This window comes from Acanthopagrus latus, chromosome 18, assembly GCF_904848185.1.
Source record: "Acanthopagrus latus isolate v.2019 chromosome 18, fAcaLat1.1, whole genome shotgun sequence".
NCBI classification, from domain to species: Eukaryota; Metazoa; Chordata; class Actinopteri; order Spariformes; family Sparidae; genus Acanthopagrus; species Acanthopagrus latus.
The window spans coordinates 27602229-27617916 of NC_051056.1; the positions used below are offsets into that span (position 1 = coordinate 27602229).

The window sequence follows — 15688 nt, forward strand, 5'->3', positions numbered from 1 at the left end:
GATGTTAACGAGACAAGCAGCCAAATGAAATGCATCGTTACCGTGTGGAAACCTGTGGAATGATACATATCGTATCTTTAATAATTGTTATTTGCAGCCTTGTTCAGAGAGCGCAGTGGAAGCGAGAGTCTTCCAGACCTTCACCGGCCCAAAGTGGCTCTGTAATCTCTTCACTCTGTGGAATGTCAATGTGGGGGAGTTGGTCAAACTTTGCCGAGACTCCTCCAGGTTTCAGAGACTTTGTCTGCTAGTTAATGTGCCGACCGGACACTTGCCAGCGGTGATCTCCATCTCAAAGAAAATATATGTCCTGTCCAGATAACAACACAGCGGCAAGATGGCAGGACGCAGGATAAACACAGACTGAGACCTCTTCTGTTGCTTCCTCAGTCTCACACAAACAAACAAACACACACACACACACACACACACACACACACACACACGGTACTTAAGTGGATCTTTTTATTCATTTGAATATCTATTGTTGTGGGAATCTATTGAGAACAGTGGACTGAACACAGGAGAGAGAAATCTGTCTTGACGCTTCAGCCATCATCATGAAATGGTCTGGCAACAACCCACACAACCCAAAGTTACACCCACACCTGTAGTTCAGACATCAACCCTCTCGACAGAGTTACTAGTAACACAGAAACAACATTGCTCAGGAGTAAGTCATCACCCCTGTCCATTCTGGGACAAAGGTTATGTGTCAAATAGCATTCAAGGCCCGTGTTAAACTTAAAGAACATCACGTGCAGTATACAACTTTATCTCCCGTCATTCTAACACAGACATCAGAACTTTCTGCTCCTCACGTTTCACAAACAGGCTCCTTACTTGAGTTTTAATGCATCTGAGGGGAATTTTCAGTTATTTGTGTTTGTTTGGTTTAATTTGTTTGAGCACATTTAAGCCTGAACAAACAATTTGTCCCGGGTGTTCTCCAGTGTCAGGGATCAGCTCCAGCCTTCCTGCTGCCCTGCAATCAGCAACCATTAACACTTCTTATGGTAACATCGCTAAGGTTAGTAAACTTTAACCTCACTAACAGTAGCTAGCTTACATTAGGCCAGTGAAGTATGCTGGGAGCATCTTGCAGAGGTCAGTCACTGGTAGAAACATCCTTCAGAGGGACACTTTTTACTTTTACACCTTTTTTAAAACACATTTCTTCTTCTTAGATTAGATTAGATCAGATTGGATTTCCCTGCTGGAAAAAAAACCAGCATAGACCAGCACCAAGACACAACATATGCTGGTCTTGCTGGTGACCACCAGCACGGTTTTGTATTTTTTCCACCAGCTCTATGTCCAAACCCTGGATGTTCACTGGTATGATCTGTGGAAGTTGATCAGTCATTTTCTTACTTAAGTCGAATCAGCACTTCTACTTTTACACAAGCCTTTTTATGAACAAATCTCTGTGCTTCAACTTGAGTAAATACGTGTTTAATATTGTCACTACTGTGTTTTTCTCTACGTTTTTGGCTACGGTGCCATTTTGTGTCTGTTAAAGCACAAACATTGTGTTTAAAAGTAAGAACACAACACTCAGATAAAACACAGGAAACAAGTTTTTATTGATACAAACAAACACTTTGACAATTTGTTTACACAGTCAGCTTCTTCCTCACATGCTCACGTTGAACTTCATTGGATGTTTTGGGGAAACATGGAGATGTAATCGGTTGTGACAAACCAGATGGGATTCACCATATCCTCTCTCCTGGAGTGTGTGTGTGTGTGTGTGTGTGTGTGTTACTGCAGCAGCTGGTCCACATCCCTTCTCGTTACCGGACATGTCAGCACAACACAGTTTTCTGGGTATCTGGGTGCATTTCTGGCACTGATGAGGATTATTGGGAAAATGGAGTGGAACTTGATGATGTCTGCCACACTGTTAAACATCTGAGGAGAAACAAGACGTGAGCCACAGCACATTTAGTGATTGCTGAACCAGCTTTATGAATCCGTCCACTCACATCGTTGGATCGCTGGCTTGTTCCCAGGGCGAACTTTCCCGTGCTCTCGATGAACCGGATTTTAACGTTGTAAACCTTCCTCTCGTGATACACAGACAAAACCAAGGGCTCGCTGTTGGTGTTGACGGAGCAGTCTCGTACCAAAAAGGCCCCGTCCTAATGAAACAGAAGACTTGTCTCAGCTGAGCTGCAGGTGAATCATTCTGTGACTCATTTCATACGAGAAGAGATACCTTGTTCACCAGGTGTAAGGCGTGCTCAGCCTCCACTCGATTACAAGTCCCAACATACCAGTCTTCTTCACAGGAGGTCTGCCAAGTATCAAAGAGCTTGGTGAACACATTGTATTGCATTGTGTTTTTAAAGGACAAGTTCACCAGAAAATGAAAATGTACTCCTGAACTACTCAACGCATCGCATGCCGATGGAAAGTCAGCTGAGGATTCATAGTTCACAAAACACTTGTGGAGCTTCGCAGCGTTACAACATTCTCCTAAACAACTGAAGTAGATGGGGAATTGTTTTAAAATGTGAAAAAAAACGACAGAAAAACAAATAAAATGTTTCCATACAGCTTGCACAGCATACTGCGAGCCTCCAGAAGCCCCAAGATATCAAATAGACTTAAAAAGAAAGAAGTTTTTTACTTGTGACTTGGGTTACACCTGTTGAGCTGAATGGAGTCACTTGATGTTTTCAGTTCTTTTATTATGTTTTAAAAGAAGCCGACATCTACATCAGTTGTTTCGGAGCTCCAGAAAAGAACTTGGACTTTTATTCTTTGGTGAACTTTTCCTTTAAGTAGCAGACAGTGTACCTGTTGGGGCTTTTCCATCGGAACAAACTCATGCTGGTCGATGTCTTCTTTGGTCTGAGGCCACTCGTGGTGGAGACGTTTTGATGCCACTCTTTCTACAAGCAAAATTTAACGTTAACTTATTGAATCAATGTCTGTATAAAGACACCAGAGAGCTGCGACGTCACTTACCAAGGCTTTGTTGTGACCTGAATAAAGACAGAAAGCAAAAAATGTAAATCAGATATAACAAGATATCCTGATATACCTGAGAAACAAGTCGCACCTCAATTCTATATCATGAGTCTCCAGATCCAAAGAACGTCTCTGGTTGTTATGATGGACGCTGTCCGCTCGCTGTAGACCTGAAAACACATTCAGCATTATTACAACCATCAAGATGTTAGAAAGCAAACTGTGACATTCACGGTAGCTGATGTCTTACCGTGGGAATGTGGACTGAACTCTGCCTATTAAAAGTGTTTGAAAGACAGTTAGTTTGAAACAATAACAGAATAAAACATAATCAACAAAATGATACTGGAAAAACACTGACTGATTATTGAGTTTAAAGAAAGGATTTGTACATGGAAGCGAGTAGAAAACTACATTATTTCAGGGCAACTTTTGTTCTCTGAGTCTCTCCCTCGCTGCACTGTACTGTCCTCGCACCACAGAAGAAGATAAGGATGTTTTCTCTAAGAGGAGCCCAACCCTCGAAAACCACAAGACATGTAAACAATACTTTAAAATATAAAATCTGAGCTGAAACATCATGTCTGATGATTTTTGACAACTTACTTGTCTAGTTGTTCTCCTCCCACTGAAAAGAAGAAAGGAGAGTTTTACTGTTTCACGCATCACATCGATATTTGTAAAAGAAAAAGAAAATCTGAAGCCTTTTTCTGTCGTTCTCCTTCTAACCAGCAGGCGGTGCCACTGCTGCACCGTACAAGCTGTGAACCAAGAGGGCCTCCGTCCACTCTGCAGCACCCACACGGAGGACGGAGTCACTCAGGGTCGAGTTTAATAAGCTGCAGACTCTCAGCGGGGAACGCTGATGCTCTGGTTTCCTGAGTCAGAGGGTAAAAACAGTACTCACTCTTCACCGCGGGGCTCGTGCAGAGTCAGCCCAGGCAGGTGGTTCACCAACTCTGAGGTGAAGGGTGGTGGAGATATAGGTGGAGGTGGAGGTGGAGGTGATGGAGAGTGCCTGGAGGAGCATAAAGCTTTAGCCCAAAGTCCATTCATCAACACTGGTAATGAACGACTTGAAGTCGTGGCTGAGCAAATTACCTGTGTGAGTGCTGTGATGTCAGGAGAGAGAGAAAGTCAGGCGAGTGTTTAATGAGATTCAACAAAGACAGAAAACAGGATCAGTCATGAGATCAGCTGCAGACGTGGCAGGTAGTTTACCTGGTCTGCTGCTCTCCTGATGGGAGGTGCAGGCCTTCTCTCTGTAAGAGCCACATGTGAATATTTTGGGGGATGCTTCTGAGGCCGGCGGGGTGAAAGTGAGCAAAGTCAATTTTGTGGAGTTTCTTACCGAATATGGTCTTTCTTCTACCCGGCTTCAGGTCTCTGTTGATAGCCGGCCCTGTGTTTAATGCAGGGAAAGTAATTATGTGCATACAGAAGTATGATTCTGTCATTCACACAGTATCTATTTTTTTTTCTTTTCTTTTTTTTTTAAAACATCAAACATGTAATCCCACAACTGATTTAATATCACTCGCTCAAAAATATAGAGGTCAGGAGCCGTACGGCTGCTGGCAAAAAAACAAACAAAAAAACTCATTCATTTCCCATTAATTTAGTAATTGTAGTATATATATATATATATATATATATATATATATATATATATATATATATATATATATATATATATATATATTTCATAAATAAAAACAGAAGAAAAAGATAATATTCAACTATGACCTTCATTTTTATTGAGACATGGTGGAGCTGGTTTGGATGCAGGAAACGTTCAGCTCTTTAGATAAATAAATCATTTTCCATAAACATTTTCAGCTTCTGTACTCTGGTGCTGACAAGGTTAAATCAAGACTCTAATTGAATTAACGTATGCGTGTGATTTAAAACATCATCCAGCCTTTATGTGCATTCATTCAGCCGTGAAAATCATTTTCTGTAAAATCAATAAAATAACGAATAAACGTTCTGCGTCTGACTGTCCGGCAGTGAACAGCTTCCTTACAAACCGGCTGAAAATCTCCTCTCAGTGTTTTCATTTTCATGAGCAACTCTTGTACATCCCACAGAGACATTTAATTGAATGCAAGCTCTTGAATAATGCAGGTTAAGTGACCCTGTGTAACTTCTGCAGAGCAGCAGCCTGTGGCCAAGCAGAGAGAAGTCATGAGGTCGGAGAGCGGAGACGGGATCTCTTTCAAACAGGAAAATCTGGAGTTTGCTACGGAGGCATTTTCCACAGAAAGTTGTTACCGCGCTGGTCAAAATTCAGATTGTGGAGGACTCTGTCACTTTACCTGGTCGAGGGAATTCTCTCAGGCGGAGGTTGGAGCTGCTCTGATGGAGAGACAGAACATGTTTATAATAGTACCAGAATAAATGTTGGTGATGTACTTTTCTGCAAACCACAGATTGTTTATTTTCAGTAATTATGTCGTGAACACTGTGGTTGTGTTCTGGTCGGGTCTGGGCTATAAAAACACAGGCTGCAGGATGAGATCATGTTTTGGTTTTTTGACGCCTGGATTTGTCGATTTCTTTTGTTTGTTAGTTGACCTGACTGCATTTCCACCAGTGAGGAGTTGACAGTAATTTCTCTGTTTGCAGTTTTGGTTACAGACTCTCTCTCAGCCTCCCTACACTCGTCTTTTGAGGCCAAGAGACCAAGAAAAGACAAAAACACACAGTAAATAAAGACAGATTTGATAGCTAGTAATTTGTTTTTAAATTTCCATGGATATCGTGAAAACATCATCATTGTGAATTTGGTTGTTAAGTGAAAATCGTAGCACGAATCTGCGACGGAGCCTGTTGATAAGAGAAATCACTCAGACTGGCTCCTCCGCTGAGTTCATCAGTGCAAATCTGTGGCTTGCAGAGAATCTTTAAATGCGACAGAGATGGATATTAAATTAGAGAAAACAAGAGATAAATCTTACTGAGGAGAGTGACGACAGGCTCTGAGCCGACGATGACCTTGGAAAACTCCTGTCTTGAAAAGCAAAAGAAGTTAAGATGCCCGCAGTCTCATCAGCCGCAGTAATGACAGCAGTTTCAGAAGCTCCAGCGTTAGTTGAAACAGTTTGTATCGCTGCTGTAAACTCGGCTGCTGCCGGTCCCAGCAGTACGCTGCAGCAGCAGCAGCAGCAGCAGCAGACTGTATTGATTACAGAGGGAGAACACTCCAAGTGTGAGCAAATTTAAAAAGCCACATTCGGTATAAAGCTGTGGACGTGCAGCTGTGAGGCCCCTGGCTGTGGGCCACAAACATGCAGGAGAGTAAAGGGAGTCTATTCACACTCCACGCTTCCCTCGCTTCCCCTTCGGCTGCTGGATAATTGTAATCTCCCGCAGTCCGACTCAGCCAACAGATGGCCCTGGAGACCCACCGGCAGATCATGCTCACTCAGCAGGAGCTCTCCCTCCCTCCCTGCCTGCCTCTCAGATCCACACTGCTTTCATTCTCACCACAGTCTGCGGTGGAGCTCCATTCAGCTTCATTCTAATGATGTTCACCAGAGGAAAAGGAAACGTGCCCACACTCAACACCTCTTTAAGCCTGGTGCAGCGAGTCCTCAGTTATTTGGATATAAGTTACTTTATTTTATCTTCATTTAATCAGTTTCCCCCCTCTGAGATCAATCAAGTCTTTATAAATGTCTACTTTTTTTTATGCAGGATTAAACAGGATCGATAAGAGTACGACGGGCGGCGACAAACGTTAAAGGTCACATTTACTCCTTCAGCTGCTCAGAGTTACTCAGTGTGAGTCTCTCGGTGTCTGAGCGACAGCTGCTTTGTGGTTAACTCTTGTTCACACGTTGTCAAGATGTTCAGTTTGTACTAAAGAGAAACGTGTAACAACACAAGCAATAAAAACTAAACCCCTTCACAAAGTCATTTAAAAAACAGTGAGAAGTCAACGTGGATCAGAAGACTAAGGACAACATGAAACTGAACCCTCAAAAAAAACCTGAACTACCGAAAGTAAATGAGAACTGAAAGTAAGGTAAGATTGTTAGTAAGATGTGAAACAAAAGTGTCATCGTTCCTCTCTAACCTGCGTACTCTTGCTCGCCGTGTATGGGCCTCGCAGGAAGTATGCACACGTTCAGCACTTCCTTCTGGTCATCCACCACGTCGTAATCAGACTCGGTGAGGCTGTTGTTGTAGTTACCACATCTTAGATTTCTGCTTCTGCTAACCCTGCTGCGATCCTGCGGAGAGGAAAGAGCAAAAATAGAGACGTTAAACAAGCGAGCAGCAGACAGAACTTCATAATCCTCAGACTGCATGTTCGTGTTTGGATGTCGTAACCAATCGAAACACGCCGCTCTCAATCAATGTGTTGTTTTTTTTTGGTTTTTTTTTTACCACACTCTGCTCTTAGAAAACTCTGGGACTGTTTACCCTCCGAGCTGGAAATCTGACAGAGGTGTTAAATCATGGCCGGAAGAGTTGCAACTCTTCTCTCACACCTGATACAAAATCACACAAACGTCTGCACTTCTATAGTTCTGAGTCTTTGAGCTTTTCTTTTCTTTTTCTAATTTTAAAGTGAAGACACTCTAATCAGAAGATCTTCACTGACTGATTTCCTCAGCAAGCCGATAAACAAACTGACCTTAAGGGGCGACGCAGTTTCATACTGTTTCACTTTGTTTACATGTGGCGGACCCTGCCACCTTTCTAGCTTCAAACAGTGTTCTGGGATCTTATTTTTCCTCTGAGACCAGCTTGTTTATTCACTTATGGAAAACATGAATACATCTGAGCTTGTATTATTACCTCATAAATATTGTAAATATTAAAATTCTGGGTTTTAATTTTTTTCCTGCAATAACTACGCATTGACCCTTTAACTGTGGAAAAGCCCCTCTGTTGTAAATAAGCACCTTGCTTCAAACATCAAGTGCAGATCATCGTGTGCGTTCACATCGTTCGCTGCAGCACAGACGTTACTGTTATGTCCATGTCATGAATGGAAAACTAAATTAGAATCAAATGTGTGAAAGAGGAAGAAGCAGTGCAGATAAGGTCACGTCATCTCAAACTTTGAGACCCAGGAAATATTTTTTTGCTCGTGACGATGACCTGAACTTTGTCGGCCCTTCCCTCAAAGTTCCTCCGCGTTTATGAAGTGATATCTCTAAAACAGAGACTTGTGAGGGGGGAAGTAACGTCCCTGGATCTTCATTTAGATGCTGGTCTCAATTTAGTTCCTCCAAAAGGTTCCCAGCCCCCAGGGTAAGTTTTTTATATAACAAGTCTGTTAGAAAAATAATTTACTAATCTGCTATAAAAAAAAAACCCAACAGAAACAAGTTTTGCTTCTTTTTGCTCTTTCCACACACCAACATACAGTATTATGATCTGAGCAGACAGCCACCCGTTAAAGCGTTTGCACACACAGCAGTGATAAGAACAGGAAGCTGCTGTGAGGTGTTGCAATAAAAACACACCGCTCGTCTCGAGGGATTTCCTTTTCAAAGCTTCTCTGCTCGCAGTCACGGACACACATGAAGTCTGGGATATATTAAGAAATGAGACTCCAGTGACAGTGACGGTCTGTGGCATCGTGTTCGTGTGCTGGGCGATCAGCATCGTCTTGATTCTGTGAAGAAACACGATGCAAAGTGCTTCCTCACTGTGTATTTTAGTGCAGCTGTGGGTGAAGCTGTGAAAAAAAGGGGGCTGATATCAGGGTGGATACATGATCTGTGGGTGCGTCAGTCGAGACAGAACAAACCAGCTTCTGTCGCTCAATATAAAAGCTTCGCACTCTGCATCAGAAATGGTTGTTTTGTAATTACGAGAGTCCAGATCGGAAATTGGTGTTTTTGTCCGGCAGGTGCCACTCTGTGAATATTTGACCCAACATAGAAAACGTCTCTTTTTTTTCCTTGTTTCATATGTTTTCACACGTGATGAAGCCTGGGAGTTTATTTGGAAAGACAATAACGTTGATGTTTTCCTCTATATGTGCACAACATTTCATATTATACAGTTAATTATTTAAATAAATAAGTTTATTTTATTTTTTTAGCCCACCATGTGAACATCACAGATACCCTGCCCTACTTACCTCAGGGAAATATTCTTTTTATTAAATTCTATAAAATATATATACATATATCTATACAGTAAATCTCTCATATTTAAACTGTGTAGCTATCCTGTAAAATCCCTGTGTGCAATTAGATTTACTTGCACATCCTTTTTTTCACATCCTGCACAAGTTTCCTTGTGGCAGTGTTAGCACAACATCATACTTAGTAAAAGTAAAGATATCTTGTTAAAATATTATTTTCAAAGTCACCCACATGGATAGTACTTGAGAAAAAGTCAAAGTAAATGTGTAGACTGTATAATATGGGTTGTTTAATCATCATATATATTTTTTTTTCTGTTGTTTTTTTTTAAATCCAGTTGCTGATAGAATTTTCTTTTTTGTTCTGTTTATTTTCTGCTCATCACATTTCGGTCCAAACATCACACACACACACTCTCTTGAGCACCATCAACAGCGCCTGTGACACTGCTGAAGATTTAATAATTGAATGAAAATATTTCTCAGCTCCTGACCTGCGGCGAGTAGCGAGGGCACTGCACTCTTCACATGTTCGAATCAACCAAAAAAAAAAAAAGGGACGTCTGTCATCATCCTACAGTAACTGTGTGTGCTCACTTTCCCTTACAGCACCACTGCGAGTGTAAAGCTAGAGAAACATATCAGAGGAGAGACTGGAGCTGTGCCATCGCTCTGTGCTGCAGAGCAAACACAGAGAGAGTCGATCGTAAAAGCTGATCTGATTTTAATGGCAGGTTTCCCAAAAAAACAGTGAAACTAACAGACTGTTACACAGTTTGTGTGCAATTAACAGTGATTCATTAATGTCATCAATCAGAGCTGAGCGTGCAGCCAACACAAGAAAAATGTACAGGAAATAATTATTTTCATCTTCTCGAGGCATGAATGTTGTTTTTCTGAATTAACAGCCTTGATTTTTTAAAATCTAGATGTTTAAAATACAGAATAAATGTGTCAAAATGTTGTTAAAATATGATGAGTTTTAGTATGATTGAATAAAATGAAATATATTCCTGATAAACTGCAATAAATCACAGTAAAAATAGTCCTTTTTCCTGCTCTGTGTTCCTCTTTCTGTGCACTAACAATGACGGAGCAGACTCTCACTCTTTACTCATTTCCTCTGCTAAAAGGTGATTACACAGAGGGGCTGCAGACTCCTAAAGCTTCCCCTGGGAACGCTGGTGTGGAGCCATCAGGGAAAACACAGTGTGCACGGGGCGCCATAACTCACCATTATCACAGCAGACTCATGGCTGTTCCCTCCCTCTCTCTCTCTCTGCAGCTAACGAGGGAGCGAAGCAGAAACGAAAAACATCGTTAGTTTGGTGTCCTGCTAAAGAATGTGGCCGTCCACAGCAGAGAGATGTCTTCACACACAAACTGAGCTGCTTGAGACTGACAGCTCAAACATAAAAGATCAGACATGTTTGGTTAATCTTTGCAACATTCAATTGAGCCTCATGGATTAGTAAATCATTTTTATATCATCATTCTCTCAAGATTTGTGCCCTGGTGAGGCTCGGATGAAGAGATTTCTTCAGCATGACTCGATTAAAAAAGACTGGGCTTAAATACAAATAGACACGGGTAACACAGGTGAGAGTAATACATGGACAAACACTGGGAGGAGGGAGGAGCTAACGAAGGAGATGCAGCACAGGTGTGGAGGGAAAGCAGACAAGGGAAGAACTCAGGTAAGACAGGTGTGCAGGGAAAAGAAGAAGCAAAGAGGAAGGAAAACAAAACAAACAAAATCCTGGAAATCACACAAAACAAACATACGATGATCAAAATAACAAGAGGACCACCAGAAGTCAAAGGTGACTTATTTTAAGTTCTGGTGCCTAAAACAGAACTGTGAGGTCCGGAGCAGCTCGCACCGGTGCGAGAGAGCGTCAGAGTCAAACATTTAGACTCACATTGACTCTGATCTCTGATTCCCAAAAGACAAAAAACACCTCAAGTGAGCAGACAAGTTTTTTTGCGAATTAGAGGACTTTTTCCAGATCTTGCAGTTTACATAAAATTTGAAATACGATATTCTTCAAAACACTTTGTGGAAACACGGCTGGAGTTGGAGGGACATTGTTTTGATCCTTTAGGTCACGTTCTGTGTTTATTCCACCTTGTGCAGGGCTGATTGCTTCTTCAGTACATCCTCATTCATTCAGTATCAGTCCTGATAAAAAGACATTTGTTCTTTGTTATTTTAAAAGCATATTGCAACGAGCCCTTCACATGAGTGAACAAGCACTGATCCATGAGTCCTTTGAAGACTTAATATAATTTAAAAATCATGTTTCCTGAGAAAGAGGCAGGAAGAGGAAGAGAGAGGCACAGGGTCAGGGCCAATCAATCACTCCTCAATTGACGGGATTGTATCTTTTTATCCCTTTGGCTTTGAAGGAAAACATAACAGGAAGCAGGAAGGAAACCTTCCCAGAATAGAAGGACGGACATTTAAGCGAGGCCCGGGGATTGTGAAACTGCCAGGAGACGTTACAGGCTCCCAACTGACGGTCCCAAAAGAGAGAATCAAACTGGGGATTGGATTTGGCTCTGTGGTCGGACGCTCAGCGGGGCCATCTGGCTCCTCCGCAGAGCTTACTGGGAAGTGGTGTTGGAAGAGACGTATGAAAAGGAAGGAGATTAGATGCATGGAGCAGTTCAGCCTGGAAGATAAAGTTCTGCCCTGCGGAGAACGGGTGGCACCTCAAACCGCCCGACTACTTAAAGATTTGTGACCCGGCCTTCAGAGAGTATCGACGGCAGAGAGAGCGAGAAGACGCTCAGTGAGAGAAACCAGATCAGACACTGAAGACATCAGGATCGTTTGTCACAAAATGTTTTTCACTGTCGTTGTTCACTATTTTCTCGTCTGAGGAAATTATGTGTTAAATTAGCACTGTGTTAAAAATCATACATACTCTTTAAAAGTTAAGATCTCATGTTAAAATATTACTTTTCTATAAGTGACAGTCACACGAAGAGGAAAAGTCTTGACTCATCTGATATTAAATTCTTAATTAATTAAGAATCAAAACTAATTTTTCTGGTGACATTTGGATTCATTCATTCAAAAGTGCAAATAAGGTAGATTAAAAATCTACATTAACATGATCTTTTATTCTGTATTTGGGTCAATTAATAAATCTGAATTTTTCTGATAATCGGAGTCATGTTTTGTTTTTGTTTTCTTAAAGCTGATTTTATATCAAATAAATTTAGCCCTGTTCAGCCTGCAGAGTAACTACAGCTGTCAAATAAATGTAGAGGAATAAAAAGTACATTTAACTCCAAAACGTAGTTCAGTATTTGCTAAAAGTCACACATAGGAGTAGTAATTAAGTAAAAGTCTTAATGTATCTGATATAAAATCTTCTCAGTTAGCAAAATTACAACTTACCACCTGATTGATTATCAGATCGTCAGATTACTTTGCAGGAAATAGTTAAGCACACACACTTCAAATCTGTGTATAACACAAGTGTTATACTTGTTTTTTTGGGTTTTTTTTGGACAGTTTCATGACAAACGAAACTGAGACCGACCAGCGAGAGTCTCGCGCTGCAAACCAGCAGCTCTCCTTAAACTGATCTGAAGGATCCACATCCAAATAAAAACCCCAACAGAAGACTTCTCTCTTCATCCACCTGTTACTGAATGTGTGTTTACAAGTGTAGCGCACAAAATGTCCAGATAAAATCATCAAGAAGCATCGAAAGTTTGAGTTTTATGTGTGGAATGATCCTTGTTTCACTAACAACTAACACAAAATGTGACTCTCCTCTTCCAGTCGACCCAACCAAAACCTGTTTTCTGTGAAATAACAGTTGAAGATGTGCGCTGTGCTCCGGTTAGGTTTAGGCACAAAAAAGAAACCACTTGGTTAGGATTAGAAACACATCATGATTTGGCTTAAAAGTCCCGTTTTAGTCGCCACAAACAACGCTGGGAGCGTCTGCAGGCCTCCTGGAAATCCTTGACTCCTTTAGTCTGAGACAAAACCGGATAAAAATGCGCTTGATTCCGGGAACGACACCGCCAAGAAGTACAACACCACTAAATCCAGAGCTGCATAGTTTGTATTTGTGCGTCTTTTAAGAAATCGGTTTTGTTGTGATATATTTTTTTAGTTAAATTCTAATTTAGAGGTTTGTGATTGTGCTTCTTTGCGTTGTGACGAACGGTCCCTCCCTAACTTGCACTTCAGCTCCGATTTAAGATGAGCTGCCTGAACTTTACAGTTTATACATGACGTTAAATTTTAAATCTCAAAGCATCTGGAAACTTGTTCTTGGATTTTAATCAAAGCACAACTCTCAACCGTAACTGAAAATACTGCACTGCAAAGCGTATCTCTATACTTGGTATTTATTTCATCTCTTCTACGCGCTCTCTCCCCGGCACTTAGAAGTTGAGATCGATTCGGCGTAACTCACCTTCTCAGAAGACAACCAGCGCACCTGCGTCAGTGGGTGTCCGGTAATTTCTGCCAACTCGGTCGCATGAATTCGGTTACAGAAATAGAACGCCTGCAGCTTTTCTTCCCCTCCTATCGACATGCAGAAACACCTGGGCTGCCTCGAGTCTGAGCGCCGCAGCTACGCAGCCCACTGCAGTAACCCAAAATGACTTCCTGTGTGGTGAGAGACTGGCCTATAACCAGAGGCCCTCACTGCTGTTTGAGACAGTCACAGGTTTGTGTGTGGAGGGCGGCGTGTCGCGTCGCCAGAGAGCTTTAAGTTACTAATACTGTGTGGAAACACTGTTTTGATAAACGACATGTAAATTAAGCTGCATCGGACCATCACAGCTTGATCAGGAGACTCGCCCTCGACCTGTGACGTCGTTAGACGGCGTTGACGACTTCGCAAGTGTGAAGCTGCGCAAAATGTAATAAAAAGGTGCAAGTTCCTGGAGCAAATCTGACGACCAGGCTCAGAACATTTGCTCTATAAATCAGGGTCAAATGAATCTGCCGGCGCTGCGGGTTGTTTCTCTTAATTCGAGCAGGAACACGGTGACATTTCAACACCTGCTCTGCCGAGTGCAAAAAAGGAAGCCGGGTGACATTTACTCCTTTCATTAGATCATCATCTGGCATCAGTTCTATATCAAACAGGAAGGCGAACCAAATTCTAATTTGTGACAATATTTTATTCAAGTTTAACCTTTCAGAGTGATATTTACATCCCACAGCATAAACACTTAATGACGAGTCAACTGCCAATTAGGCCACACTTTAAAAATCAGGTGAAGAAATCTTCGGAGTTGATATGAGACTGATGGTTAAACTGTTCAGACGATGAGAGGAGCTGAACTGTAAGAGCTCGAATGAAGCAGAGAAATCAGAGATGTGAGAACAGGACACACCGACACTCGATGTTACTCGAATCTACAGGAAACTACATAAGTGACATTCTGCTCAAAGGCCTCCTCTTAAAAAAAAGCCTGACCTCAAACAATATACGGCACTCACCGCAACTACCTGAAGGTTCGTTCTAACCTTAAGAGAAAAGAACAATGTCTGAGTTACAGACGAAACATGCGGCTCAATGTTCAGTTCACACGGATTTAAATCAACTCGTTCATAGTTCATCGTTTTGAATTTTGAACGACGCCGGGGTCCCAAAAATGGAGTTCAGTTCTTCTGTTTTAGTCTTTTAAAAGCTGCTTCATCTGACGTCTTCGTTACAAAAATATCTGAAGCTGAGCTTGAAGTGCTACGAATAAAAATAAAAGTTAGATTAAACTTCAGCTTTTTTGATAACTTGTAATGTGAAACTTTGCTTGTAGGAATAAATCAATTGTTGTAACGCTGCTTTACAGGCATAATATGTAACATATATGCATTAAAATGTCTGAAAAAACTATTTCATATTTTTTTTTCTGAACCAAACTTGTTTGTAATATTCAAGTTTCATCTGGTCGCTCGTCAGTGGAGTCAGATCCACTTCAACCTCTCAGTTTGCTGTAACTTCTGGGGAAACACTAGAAACACTCAAGAATAAAATGACATAACAGGAAATGAATGTGACTCAACGTAACGTGAATAAAACTCAAACGTGATTTCTGCCTCAAGTCCCGAGTGGAGTCACGAGATGGATTTTAATTGGCAGAGTTGGGTTGTTTAACGATGAAGACAACAACTCCCATGATCCCTCACTCCTTCATTACAGCATCAAACTCTGTCTGCCGCTGCTGTTTTTACTGAGCTGCACAAATCACAGTGAGCATTTCAGTTTCAGCTACAACTAAAATCCACACAGAACTCAGATAAATGTTAAGTTAAAACCTCGAGTTCAAAACTGACCGTCACAAGAGAAAGTTGTGAATGACTTCCTCTGCGATCAGCACACAAACTTCAGACCAGACTCGCCTTTTGTTTTTCAAACGGAGCGGTGCGATGTCAGAGTATCTTCCTGTCTGCAGCGGCTCGGAGGCCCGGGCCGATGCAGCTGAGCACAGGCGCGCAAGGTCAGCCTCTCTCCTGTGGTTTCTTCTGCAATGGTATAGCTTGACTTCCTGTGAAAGATTACCATCTAGCCTCTCATATTCTCACTGATGCTTATCGTTTGAGCCCGCAAACGC

The 15688-nt window shown here is 41.6% G+C and overlaps 1 protein-coding gene and 1 long non-coding RNA gene across 2 annotated transcripts; one reads left to right on the forward strand and one right to left on the reverse strand.

The window, feature by feature from the left end:
* Positions 1-1562: 1562 nt before the first annotated feature.
* LOC119007128 (cytokine-dependent hematopoietic cell linker) lies at positions 1563-13744 on the reverse strand. The gene is made up of 17 exons (XM_037076532.1): positions 13537-13744; positions 10326-10376; positions 7061-7217; positions 5940-5992; positions 5298-5337; positions 4331-4381; positions 4201-4241; positions 4081-4091; positions 3887-3997; positions 3586-3607; positions 3230-3254; positions 3071-3149; positions 2977-2993; positions 2806-2900; positions 2222-2299; positions 1989-2144; positions 1563-1914 (listed from the first exon to the last, which is right to left on the reverse strand). Exons 1-17 carry the CDS (start codon positions 13657-13659, stop codon positions 1765-1767), a joined length of 1260 nt encoding a protein of 419 aa, XP_036932427.1. The 5' UTR covers positions 13660-13744; the 3' UTR covers positions 1563-1764.
* On the forward strand, positions 10327-12264 carry LOC119007129. The gene is made up of 2 exons (XR_005071029.1): positions 10327-10914; positions 11501-12264. It is a non-coding gene; the product is annotated as an uncharacterized LOC119007129 (long non-coding RNA).
* Positions 13745-15688: the final 1944 nt, after the last annotated feature.

Coding starts and splice junctions, on each gene's coding strand:
- LOC119007128 (XM_037076532.1), bottom strand. CDS start 13,659: ATGTCGATAGGAGGGGAAGAAAAGCTGCAGGCGTTCTATTTCTGTAAC. Junction 5,993..7,060: donor CGGCGAGCAAGAGTACGCAG/GTTAGAGAGGAA, acceptor TTGCTTTTCAAG/ACAGGAGTTTTCCAAGGTCA. Junction 4,382..5,297: donor GAGAGAATTCCCTCGACCAG/GTAAAGTGACAG, acceptor CATTAAACACAG/GGCCGGCTATCAACAGAGAC.